The following is a 13,038-nucleotide window of genomic DNA, read 5'->3' as shown; positions in this document are numbered from 1 at the left end:
CGATAGTCGGACCACTAACGTCTTTAAATTCTGAAAGTGCCCAAATTGTGTGTGGCCAATTAGGAATACCGCAGATTAGTATCTTGGCCACAGACCCGATGTTATCTTTAATACCGATTTTGAACCAATCGTCGTCTACGCTTTTGAAAATGTCGCCGCCGGATACCTTTCAGAATCACGCCTTAATACATATTTTGAAATATTACGGATGGGATGCTTTTGCCATTTTAACGGAAGATAACGAACCAGGCGAGTTTTTATTATTGTTTTATTCTTAATAATGCCGTAAATTTTATTGAATATTCGATATACGAAACGAATTATTAACTAATCTGTGCTTTATATTTAGTTACATAGTTTGTTAATTTATAAATACGGTTTTTAAATATAAACTCAACCTTTATAATTATTAATTAAGTAATTTTAATAAGAATCATTTAAATAATTTAATTAATATTTATAAGAAAGAAAGCACTAATTATAGAGCGTTAGTAAAAATATATTAAAGTATATCTAGTAAATAAACATAAATAAGACCTAAATATAATTAGAAACAGAATTGTTTTCTAGGAACTGGAAATTAAATTTTTTAGAAATTAATTTCAATAATAATAAATAAAAATATATAAATTTTTATAATAATGTAAATTATTATTCTTTTATTTAATACAATTTTAATTCTCTCGTCAGTAGCTGAGTGGAAAAAAAAAACTTGTAGTTGGTCCATGTCTTACCAAAGAGCTTGCTCGTGAAGTTTTTTGGGTTTTGTATGTGCGTAAATCTAAATGAGTGGCAGATTCACATAGAAAGTCTTATTATTTATTACATTTTGGAAAAAGAATATTAGAAATAAAATATAACAAAAAACTCACTTATCCTGTTAATTATTTATTTATATTTAATTTTGAAATTAAAATCAATAGTTTTATTTATTTTATTTTGAAAATAGTTTATAATGAATTATACTGTATGAATAAGTAACACTTGATGTGTTTTACAATGAAACTAACTTGTGATGTTGGTTTACTTAGACACACAAAACATACATTTCATAACTTTAAATTTATGTAATTATCTTATATACAATGGGTGATCGGTTATCGAACAAATCGGATAACGAACACTTTCACGAAGGATGTTTATGTTCGGACAACGAACACATACTCTGATAACGAACATCTCACATAACAAATACAAGAAAAAGCGACGTAAAATAATGAATACCGATTGGTCTTCCCTTGTCTTCAGGAAACAATTAGAAACTATTCGGAGCGGGGGAGACGCTCAACCCGGTATATACTGATCGAATAGTATTCCTCTTTTATAGTATTCGCGAGACTGTCAGGCAGGCACTCGTTAAGTTTTGTGTCGGTTTTTATTTTCGAAAGGTGAGAGTATAATAGCAAAGGTAGAGGAGTGGACAGAAGATGTCTGATGTTGCTGGGCAGTATGGCTCGAACAGGTCTACAGTAGGCCGCAGTTCAATCTTATCTAAGAAAGATACAGTATAATCAAGAAGACTCAAGTAGCTAAAGGAGTAACAAAAATCACATCTGAGAAATGAAATAAAGAACATTGAAGAACTCACAATGGAACCTGAAACTAATTTGAAGACAGAAGAACGCCAAGAAACTCGCGAGACATGTTTTCTTATGAAAAAGAGGATTAATGCCGACAACTGTTAAAGATTTTTTGAAGAAGTGGGAGGATGTCAGAACGACGGTCTTAGAATGGCATCCAAACCTAGTTGAGGTTAATAAGCTTAGGAATCTCTACAATTACAATGGTATTAATTACTTCTGAAAAATCCCGAAGAGAAAAAGGAATCGACATTAGAAAGATTCTTTAAGGCCAGGAACACATATGCGTAAAGTTGTGTGGCTGAAAACTCAATAAGAAATTAGCTTTCAGTTCAGTTTCTGTTTTACGCTTTTATGCCAGAACACACATACGTAAAAATTCTGGCCGAATAGGAAACACCACTGCCACAAACAGTGCTAATTTTATTAGGTTTTTCCTCTCATATAGGCTATCCATCCCTTTGTACCTTCCATTTTTCCTCCGCTTTCTCTACTATAATATAGAAAATTTAAATTAATAGACTTATATTCCGAATTCAAAGAAAGAACGTGTGATCTAAATACTAGGCCTATATATCGATTCTACTAGACCTACCTGTTATTTGAAATTTTGCACCTATAGCCATTCATAAACGTTGTTTAAATACAGTGTCTTTATACACGACACTTATGCGGTCGAACGGATTCAATAAACTCCTCCATTTCATTTATTTTTCGTTTTTTTGAGACCGTCACAATTGTAGGGTTAACCCTCATTGCCGCCATTGTTAGAATAAAAAGCACGTGTCTACTTTGACGTCACAGAAAGACTTCTCTTTATTGGAGGAATTTTGGCGTAAAAATTTTACGACGTAAAAAGTAGAGACACTTTTTACGCCGTACTTACGTTTTACGTTTTAAGCCGCACGTTTTTACGCTCTACTCTATTTTCAGTTCTGTTTCAGCCAAAATTTCAGAAAAATTTTTACGTTTTCTGTTTTATGCCAGATTTTACGCTGAATTTTACGCATGTGTGTTCCTTGGCCTAACCCCCACAAACGGAAAAAACGTGACTAATAAAATGCAACCCTGTGTATATATGTATTTTTACTACTATATATAAATAAATGTAGTAAGAAAGTATATATTTTTTTTACTTTTTGGGGTCTCTAGAACGAATTAATCAAATTCCCATAAAAACCTGCGGTAAATCGATAATCGGTTAACGAACAATTCGGATAGCGAACAAAGTCTTGGAACGGATTATGTTCATTAACCGATCACCCACTGTACTTTTAAGTTTTGTTTTTATTTTTATATAATAAATATCATTATATGCATATAAAAGAAAAAATTCACCAATTTTTAAAATATTTTTAACGAATTTTTAATTTATTATTAATAGAATTTATAACTATTTTCTTCATTTTCAATTAGAAACTTCTATTGTATTTCAATTATTTTTTGAAATAGATCTTTTCGCGTTAAAAAATTAATTTAAAATAAAATGGAACTATAATAAAAATTTTCAAGTTTACTTCTTGAAAATTTTATATTTGCTAATGGAAAAACAAGAGAACCTCAATGAAAATGAATACATATTTAAAGTAATGATTGTTACTTCAGACTTTTGAAATGTTAAAATCTGAAGTTTAAAACGTTAAGTTTTTCATAATAAAACCCAGAACTTTATGTTTTCAGTTTTTCTGCAAACTCCCAAACACTTTGATCGATCCAAATTCTACATACTTAGTCCCTAAAATCCTCCAAAAATACAAGCTGTTTTAAAACTCGAATAACCCCTGATTTCATCCCCACAAATTGTCAAAATCTTTGACTGATTTGCACCAAATTTTCCATAGTTACTGTCTGCCACCCTGCGGGAAACACACGCTTCCCTATAACGAGGGCAACTCAACCCTCTTGGGCAACGCTGAGCATTCTTTGCTAATTTTGACATAAATATAAATTTTAATGTAGCATCCGATCAATGAACAATAGTTTACAAACCTATAAGAATATATCAGACAGAATTCTGCCTGTTCTAGGCAATTGTAATCTGTGTATTGATTACAATTGCATTTTTATTGTTAATCGGTGCATTTGTGCGTTCATTATTTAATTTATATACATTTATATATTATTCACAATTAAGTTATATAAATGTACTTTATACCACTTTATACTAAATCTTTTGCTGTTTAAGTTTTTGATTACACTTACTTAAACTTCTTACTGAATATTATCGTTTCATGATCCTAGAGTAAAATCTATCCTCCATAAACTTTACATCTCAAGAGATATTGATTAATCAGTATTAGTTCTGTAGTAAAAACAATTATCAGAATCATTGCAAAACTAGACTTTAAGTGTCACATCATCACATGTTTGTTTGTTTGCTATGCACGCCTAGGCCGTTCGACCATTTACTACAAAACTCGGCAGTTACGTTTAAATACCTCTAACTTAGGTAACATCGTACATATCACCCCAAAATATGGATTGAATTTTTATATAACAATTAATTTCTGTTTACTTTTTATTTGCTGGCTTTACATGTAGCGCCATCCATAAGCAAAAATTTAAGAAATTAATGAACTAAACATAATTCTCACAAAAAAATATAATTTAAAAAAAATTTAAATTATATTGACGTAATTACTACGACAATGATATAGTTCTAAATAGATGCGCTATTATTCCATTATTGCGACAGGTAACACATTGCGCTTGCTTGCATAGATTGGAGTAGTGTTTTACCTCTGTACATCCTACCTTTCCTGTTAGCAATAGAGTCGTGCCAGTTAAGTATCGAACTCGATTCAGGGAGAAATTTTTGTATTGAAATAAGAATTAGTCTTATTTCAATTCACTTACGGTGCAAATCGGAAGTTCTCATCTAGTTAATCTGGCTTCTTGCTCTTAAACTTTCCATATCTGATCTCGACTTTTATCTATCTAACTTTGTTTTCGAGACTGAGAAAGGATAACTTTCAAAAGTTTCCTTTACTTAGATGTTTTTGAGCTTTACTTTTTCAATCTGGTTTCACCAATTATTTTTTATGGGAATCAAATAAAAGCAATTATGTTTGCATTTTGAAAAGATTCTTTTTTATTTAAGCAAGTCATATGAAGTCTTTCGGACGTTAAGGTTAACTTGAATCACATGCCTATCCAGCCTACCCAACTCAGATCACTTTTCAAATATTAATGGCTTACCAGTATTAATAGTAGTCGTTGACAGTCCCCTTTTCGGGAGGAGGTCGAATACTACTTTTTATCGACTTTCTACTTCAACTCCCTTCCTCAAAAGTTCTTTCTTTCTATCGGACCCAGCAGTATGGTGGCATTCAAATAGAAAAATTACATAATACAAGGTTACCGGCAAGCACAAAATATGTTTTAATTGGTTTTCGAGGGTGCCGAGCCTAAATATTTGGTCTATTTTTCGCGAAATTTGATTCGTTGCTAGATTACCATTTGATATTCGGCTGTGAATGAAGCAGTTTGCTAGAGCTACGAGTAACATTAGGAAAATATACCATGTGTTAAAAAATTTAAGATATATTTTCAATTGTAGTCTTCTTGACCAACGAAATCGTGCTATTTTGTACCATCTAAATATCGCGATAAACATAACAATGGTAGGCTAAAATAATCCAATTCTTTATAATCTATGGTTTTCATCTTAGTGTTTGTTATATACTATAATATTATATTTTATAGTTTTTGATTTACTCGTATATAACTACAAAGATTATCTCATGAAAGGGTATATCACACCAAGTGATCAATCTAACACATTTATAAAATTCTTTGTTCCTTTACTATACACAATTTTTTAAAAAATTTAAATGTGTTAGATCGGTCACTTGGTGTGATAAACTCTTACGTAAGATAAGCTTTGTAATATAAATCAAATAATATAATAGATAGAAGGGTTTAGAGTAAGAAATAATCTAATAATTTTGATCTTCGCTGTTATATTTTACCCGGGCAACAACGAGCTAACCTGCTAGTTTTTCTTATAATAATGTATTCGCTCGATTTAAAAAATGTTCTTTTTATAATTGCATTGTCTATATTCTTCGAGATCAATAGTCTTTCTAAAGAATATATATAACAATTCATGATGTATTAAGAAACAATACCCGAATTTTGAATTATAATTTTATATTAACTTATTTCAACATTTCACTAATTGCAAACTTTTTAGTTTATTACGTGTGAGGTTATAATTCATCGTAGACTCTATTTATACATAAATTATGAAAATTTAATGATATTTAACATTTTAAAATTATTTCAATAAATTTATTTATTTGTTTTATTTACCATACGTAACATTGGAACTGCCATTTGGCAAAAGATTTCCACTCTCCGAATAACATAATTTATTCCAAAATACAATAAAATACAATCAAAAATAACAATAAAAAACAAAATAAAACATTTTAAAAAAGAAATAAACAAATGATAAAATGAGATAAAGATCATATATTATGAAGAAAGCGTTGACGAATTTGTTTATATTTTATAAAATCTTGATGAAAGTGATGTGATGTTCGATGGATCGATGAAAAAAGGATCTGTGACTTAATGCTAAATGATAAAAAGAGGTATGTAAACAAGGTTATGATCTAGTAATTTTAGAAGGAACTTTCAACGTGAGCCAGTAATTGTTTATGACGCCATTAAAATATTTATAGGTTTAAATTCGGTCGAAATACTTAACTCTTTCGTTGAAATTGGGTAGTCCCAGTCTGACTCTTGCGACATCGGCATTATTAGTGTAAGGGAGATGGAAAAATTTATGTATTTCTTTAATAACCTTGTTTAATAAAGAAGATGCCCTTGCCCAGATTAGTAAGCAATAATCTATTAAAGACCGGAAGTTGGATTAAAAAAAAAAAACGTCCTTATAACAGTTTTTGATGATATGGGTTTACAAAAGCGCCATAAAATTCCCCGGCGAATTGCGATAGACTTTGTTATTTCCTCTATATGACTTTTAAAGATTAATTTATTGTCAAAGACGACTCCCAGATCATTAAACAAATTACATAATGTAGAATATGGTAAAATTGTGGACGTGGCGGATCTCTAAACAGAGAGAAACACATCCCTACGGTTTTATTCTCTTTACTAAAAATGTAAATTATTCGCATTTTATTTGAAGACAAAAATATTAGGAAGTAAAAGAATATATATTGCTTAATCGAAATTATTTATTTATAAACTTGAAAATATAAAACAGTACAGTATTTGAATTACCTCCTGCTTTTAGGAAATGATTAGTTATTATAAATAATTAACTTAGCTGTTCATTAATTCTTTAAAATCTTTAAAAAGCATATTGCTATTAAGTATTGTTTAGGTACTATATTATAATTAAGAATAACTTTTGTAAAATTACAAGATAAGTAGAGTAGTAGTTTCACATACTAATACAGTGCGAAATTAAATTATAAAAATGGAAAACACTTTAAAACCATTACATTTCTTCTATAGTTACAAAATAATATTTAATGTATCAAATAGATTTTTATCTTGCGTTAATAAATAATACTAGAATGACATTTAAATCCGTAATAAGCTCTCTTTTTAAAACATTCACATCTATTAATGTGACACCGATTTTTCGTGGGTATGAGTAAGCATTTTTGAAATTCTTGACAAACAAATAATGATTGGTTAGTCACGGCTTTTTTCAGAGATATTGATTTTTCTGGTATTTTATCGCTATAATCATTCGATGACACTTGTAATACGTAACGGCGGAACCAATTTTTAATAATTCCAGATTAAGTCTTTCTCTTGTAAACTCCGTTTCTGAAATCAACAGTTTTTCCTGAAATATTTTTGGTACATTAAGAAAAATACTTTTTCCAGTACCTAATAGGAAGTTTCTTGGCTGTGTCGTCAACCACCTTCTCAGAAGCCCGTTTAACTCCTTAATACTTATATGAAGTAAATTATGAGTAACTTAATATGTGAATAAAAGTTAATTTAATATACTATAATTTTTAAAACGTATAAATTAATTGATTAAATTTATTTATTCAGCTATTCATGCAACAATAGAACTGCAAAGATTAGCTATGAAATACGAAATTGCTATACTTTCTATTCAGAGATTTCCTTTTTCCGACTCGAAATCTCTCGATATAACACCACAATTGAATGCCATTAAGGTAAGAATTAAATCTGTGCATTTATAAATTTTAGTGTTTCAATATTTAATATACAATTGTTTATTATTATAGAAATGCAAGTGTAAATTAATCCAGTGGTTTTCACCTGGGAGCCGCGAAATAAACTGCAAACGTACGATGAGCGTAATAATAAAGTTCGTTATAAAAAGGTCGGTTATAACTTTATGCGTAATGTTCCAGTATAAGCGTAAGAAAAGTTTCGCGTTAGAACTTTATTTTATAAAATTGCGGAACCAATCGTATTTGAACCTTTGTTGATGTCGTTGCATCGTCGTCGTTACGCATGCACAAGTAAGAATATGCTGGGTGTTTGTCGGCAACGGAAAGCACTGGATTAATCTAAGTTAACTGATTATATTTATCTCAAAAGTTGTAGTAACTTAAAGTTAAAATTTTTATCAAAATTTATCACAAGTAAGTTCTGGTGACTCTTTTATTCTCTTAAGGAAAAGGACATCAGAATAATAATTCTTTATTGTTCAATAACGATAAGTAAAACTGTTATAAACCAAGCTGATCGCATGAACATGTTTCGTTCTGGATGGACCTGGCTGGTCATGGATAGCATTACATCATACGTAAGTGTAAATCTTTTAATTTTGTAAGTAACAACGTAAAAAAAAGGCATTAAGTCACTTATTACTTTGCATTATTATATTAAAGTTTAACAAAATAACTATTTACTAAACAATAATTGATATTTTGTTAGCAGAGTTTTGAATACTTATCAAACGATGACGGATATGTACCATCTTCTTTAGTCGGATTAATAGGAACGGCATTTATAGTCCCTGACACTATTTTATATTTAAAATTAGTAAATCAATTAAAAAAGAAAAATTTGGGAAATCAATTAGAGAATGAGGTAAATTAACCATTGAAATTATTTTAATTATTTAAATCTTCATATTTATGAATTAATGAAAAGCATTTCGCAGCAAGCTTATCACTCGTGTGTATGACGCAGTGTTAGCAATTGCCAACGGACTTCACAAAATTCTTTACGAAGAGAGAGTATCTTTCGAACTTCCTACTTTCCAAAAAGGAAGTTGCGCAGATTCTGTCAATCAGTGGAAATCGGGTAGAAATTTGTTGGAAAGTATTCTTAATTTGAATAATGTTAATGGAAGTTTAGGGCCTATAAAGTTCACGAAATTCGGTTATCATCATCTCATCAGTTTTGATATAAAAAATCTTCAAGTCAAGGGATTCGTTAAAGTAAGCAATTTATAACTTTCAAAGTACTTTTGAAAATGTTAACATGTACAGTACCTAATAGTTTCACTATAATGCGTAGGTAGGAAAATGGATAGAAAACGAGAAAAAATTGAAAATTAATTCAGAAATCATATTTCCTGGCCAAACTGCAATACCTCCTAATGATTCTCATCGAAATCTTTACGGAAGAACACTTAATATTGGAATAATTATAGTAAGATTAATAAAATTACCATCAACATTATATATTGACGTATCTTATAACAGATAAATAAAATATATCAAAAAAGTTTCTCACTCTTGCAATGCTGAATGAAAAATTCTGAATAACTCTTGTGCAAATTAACTAATTCACATAACGAAAGTAAGGACATAAAGTTGAAAACTACAGATAAACCTGCAATGAAACACAAATTTTGAAAGGATTAACTTTTTTAATCTGCAGGTGTAGATTCCTATTTCAAAAAAATCAAATGATATTTATTCAGTGTTTGGAAGCACATTTTACAGCTTTAAAAATATAAAAGCAAAACGTAAAAACTGTTAAACATAAAGGGCGTAGTAAAATAATTTGGTTCTTGGTTCTTACACGTCTCTAGAATTAACCTAATTAAACACAATATTACTCGGTAGAAATTGCATAAAATAACCTTAAAAAATTGAACAACTTGGTTAAGGATAAATGTTCCACAGTTGATAACATTATGACCACAAGATTAGCGAAATCCATGAGAATAAAAGTTGATAAAGTTCTTATGAATAAGAAGGATTACATAAAGTATTAAATCTATAGCGCTTTATTCGCTTGAAATCCTAAAAGAAGAGAAAAACATCAAGGTGGGATTCTTTTTATTGAGTCATACATTTTTAGTTCTTTAAAAAATTTCGTCTAATTTAAACGATAAAGCATTAAAAAACTGACAGTGTAACATTATTATTATTTTTTTTAATCTTCAAGTTTTGCATTTAAACGACTAAAGAATTGTTTTTAATTATAACATATTTAAAGCTTTTCACAAAACATTGAAAAGATGAGAAACTTTTTTGACATACTGTATATTAAACAATAGATATTATTTAACTATTAGTTCATTTAAATTTATTTCTCTAGGCTGAGCCCTTCACAATGAAAAATTCGTATTATAATGAAGGCGATCCTGAAACTTCCAAATACGAAGGATTACTTATAGACCTTCTTTTAAAATTACAAGAGATGCATGACTTTAAATTCAAATTTTACGAAATTGAGCAATATGGAAATGAAAATACCGAAACAAAAGAATGGAATGGATTAGTTAGACAATTAATGGATAAGGTACAGATTGAAAATTGTTTTCTATTAATTAATACTTCTGTCTTCGTTTCTTCACGAATTAAGATTTATAAAACATTTCGTATGTTTAGAAAATAGATTTGGCCCTAGCGCCCTTGACGATATCTTGGAAAAGACAACAAGTTATCTCCTTTACAGCTCCTTATTACGATTTAGGATTGGCTTTATTAATGCCAAAATATAATGCCAAAACGAATGAAAATTATTTTGCATTTCTTATCACCTTTCGAAACAACAGTGTGGCTTACCATTGCTGTGTCGGTGATTTTTACTTCCCTTGTGCTCGCAATCTGTGTAAATTTAACACCAAATAATTTTAAAAATAGAAGAAAGGAGAGAACAAAAACAAGTCAGAGCGTTGGAGATTCTTCTTGGATCACCTTTCCACAAGCACTTTGGTGGAGCTTCTCGTCGCTTGTAGCCCCGGTAGGTGACCTATTATTTGTTGTTAACGACTTTATTTGTAGAATGAAAAACTTAATTAATTGAAATATATTTAGGGAACAGAATTTGAACAAAAAAACAATCTTCCAGCCAAAATTATAATGCTGACTTGGTGGTTAACTACGGTTATTCTTATTGCTGCATATACAGCAAAATTAGCAGCATTTATGACAGTCCAGAATATGAAACAAGGTAATAAAGCTATTTAATTAAATACTTTAAAACAAATTTCCTCATAAATACTCTATTTTTAGAAATTAGTTCTCTGGAAGATTTAGTGAAATTGAATACAATTCCATTTGGAACTCTGAAAGATTCTTATGTTGAAAACTTTTTCGCCAATAGTCACTACGAAATTCACAAAATAGCTTACAAGATGATGAAAAATTATAATACATTCGTAAACGATACTCTCGAGGGCTTAGAGAGAGTTAGAGCATCGTATTATTTGCCAGAGGGTACTATATTGGTCTATTAATGTTCTTAATTAAAAATGAGTTTCCTAATCGCATTAATTTATTCAAACAGTAAAGAAATCGTGTTGCTTCAATAAGAAAATAATTGAGCTGTGTTTATAATATTTCAGGTCACAAGGATCGTTTTGCTCTTATTTCTGATTCACCACTTGTGGATTACGCTTCTATGCAGAGGCCATGCAATGTCGAACGAGTTGGAAGACTTTTTGGATTAGTAAATTATTTAAAACACTAGTAATATTTAGCATTTTAGCACAAGACGACGTTAATGTTATCTTTTATTACCAAAACAATATACAGTATTACATTACTGAAAAGGACGAGTCTCAAAAAATAATTGAAATATTTATATCATTTCTATAAATATGTATTGTTCCGGTACTTTTTGTTTATAATCTTTTTATTTTAACAGCAAAATTACGGATTTGGTTTGCCGAAAGGTTCCCCATTCGAGAAACTATTTACATCATCTATTTTAAAGCTAAGAGAAGATGGTTATATGGATCTATTGAATAAAAGATGGTTTATCAATAGTTGTCCCGGTAATATATAAAATTATCATAAAACGGTATGAAAGTTTACAAAAATTTAACGTTTTTAAATTTCAGATAATAGAATAGGAAGCGAAGAACATCAAATGGATATAAAAAATTTATCTGGTGTTTTTCTTTGTTATTTGGGAGGGTTAATTGTGGCACTTTTGTTCGTAGCTGTTCTGTGGATAAGAGAAATGACCAAGAGCAGGAAGAAAGTAGCTGTTTCAACTAATGTAAATATTATATATAATATTGGCTAGAAATATCTATAAATAATTTTACACAATAAAAAAGTTCTCTTTTTATTAGCCAGATCGTAGTTTTATATCGTAAGAAGACTCTTTTGGATGAATATCCTTCACTTTGCTTTTCAAAAAGATCAGCATTAAATAAGAATACAAAAATATTTTCTGAATGAGTTCATTACTGAAGATTTAAAAATTGTAATTGTTCTAATGAAATATATTTTTATCGTACAAACAAAAAGAAAAAAAAATAGAATGTACTGTACTATATAATTTTCAATATGAGAAAATATGCAAATAATATCCATCACTTGATTTATGTCTCTGATTTTGTGTATACTGTGCCTGTTTTGACTGACTCCGTCAACATCATTACCAGCAGACAACCAGGAGTAATCTGGTGATCTTCAACTAGCTCGTTTGAATAATGCTTATGAAATCAAATTATACAATACTTTGCCGTTTTATTTGTATATGTTATACGTTTTGAAGATAAGTGTTTGCAATTCTGAGTTGTTTGATAAAGTTGTTTTAATTGATTTCTCCCTCTTGGAAAAGCTAATTACTACCTACAGAGCTTCGTGCCCGTAGAGAAAGCGAGAAACCAGAAAAAGAGTGCATAAGTGAAACGACTAGATAATATAAACAAATGTGTTTTGAAGACAAACCTATTTTTAAGTTACACTTAGGAGTTGCCGTTGTATTTTACTATACAACAGGTTAACTAAAAAACTTTAATTTATATTATTTAAATATTACAAACTTCTACATAAAAGACTAAATTTCAGAGCAACTCTGTGATTAGTGCCGTGGCCAAACGGGCCTGTAGGTTCTTTTCTATCTAGAATCGATAATAATACTGTATTCAATATTTATTAGCAATTAATATAAATATATCGATTAATTAAATTTTTTGTAATTTACTGAATATGGGTACACATTACAGCTCTTGCCAAAGAGTATGGGGCTGGTACCAATTTTGAAGCTGTTATGAGTCAGGTTTTGTGACTAA

At 29.6% G+C, this 13,038-nt stretch overlaps 2 protein-coding genes across 2 annotated transcripts in view; both read left to right on the top strand.

Moving 5' to 3' along the window:
* The first annotated feature begins 3,969 nt into the window (after window positions 1-3,969).
* Window positions 3,970-13,038, top strand: part of LOC136977170 (glutamate receptor ionotropic, kainate 2-like) — a 72,416-nt gene continuing 63,347 nt past the window's right edge. The window contains exons 1-3 of the mRNA XM_067272616.1: window positions 3,970-4,029; window positions 7,626-7,753; window positions 8,221-8,352. Coding sequence (XP_067128717.1) covers window positions 7,661-7,753; window positions 8,221-8,352 — 225 coding nt within the window. The 5' untranslated portion in view covers window positions 3,970-4,029; window positions 7,626-7,660. The remainder of the gene's footprint in view (window positions 4,030-7,625; window positions 7,754-8,220; window positions 8,353-13,038) is intronic.
* On the top strand, window positions 8,735-12,199 carry LOC136977229 (glutamate receptor-like). Its single transcript, XM_067272700.1, has 9 exons — window positions 8,735-8,992; window positions 9,072-9,206; window positions 10,104-10,307; window positions 10,826-10,961; window positions 11,024-11,227; window positions 11,356-11,459; window positions 11,658-11,787; window positions 11,854-12,014; window positions 12,095-12,199. Exons 3-9 carry the CDS (start codon window positions 10,119-10,121, stop codon window positions 12,197-12,199), a joined length of 1,029 nt encoding a protein of 342 aa, XP_067128801.1. The 5' UTR covers window positions 8,735-8,992; window positions 9,072-9,206; window positions 10,104-10,118.

The sequence above is a fragment of the Centruroides vittatus genome, unplaced genomic scaffold, assembly GCF_030686945.1.
Source record: "Centruroides vittatus isolate TY-2023 unplaced genomic scaffold, ASM3068694v2 contig_452, whole genome shotgun sequence".
Lineage (NCBI taxonomy): Eukaryota > Metazoa > Arthropoda > Arachnida > Scorpiones > Buthidae > Centruroides > Centruroides vittatus.
This window is presented reverse-complemented; position numbering and strand designations above follow the sequence as displayed.

What these genes read in the sequence shown, in the direction of transcription:
- LOC136977229 (XM_067272700.1), top strand. Translation starts at nt 10,119, where the DNA reads ATGAAAAATTCGTATTATAATGAAGGCGATCCTGAAACTTCCAAATAC. An exon ending in TTAGACAATTAATGGATAAG is followed by an intron (nt 10,308 to 10,825) that starts GTACAGATTGAA and finishes AAATATATTTAG; the next exon opens with GGAACAGAATTTGAACAAAA. An exon ending in TTGGAAGACTTTTTGGATTA is followed by an intron (nt 11,460 to 11,657) that starts GTAAATTATTTA and finishes TTATTTTAACAG; the next exon opens with CAAAATTACGGATTTGGTTT.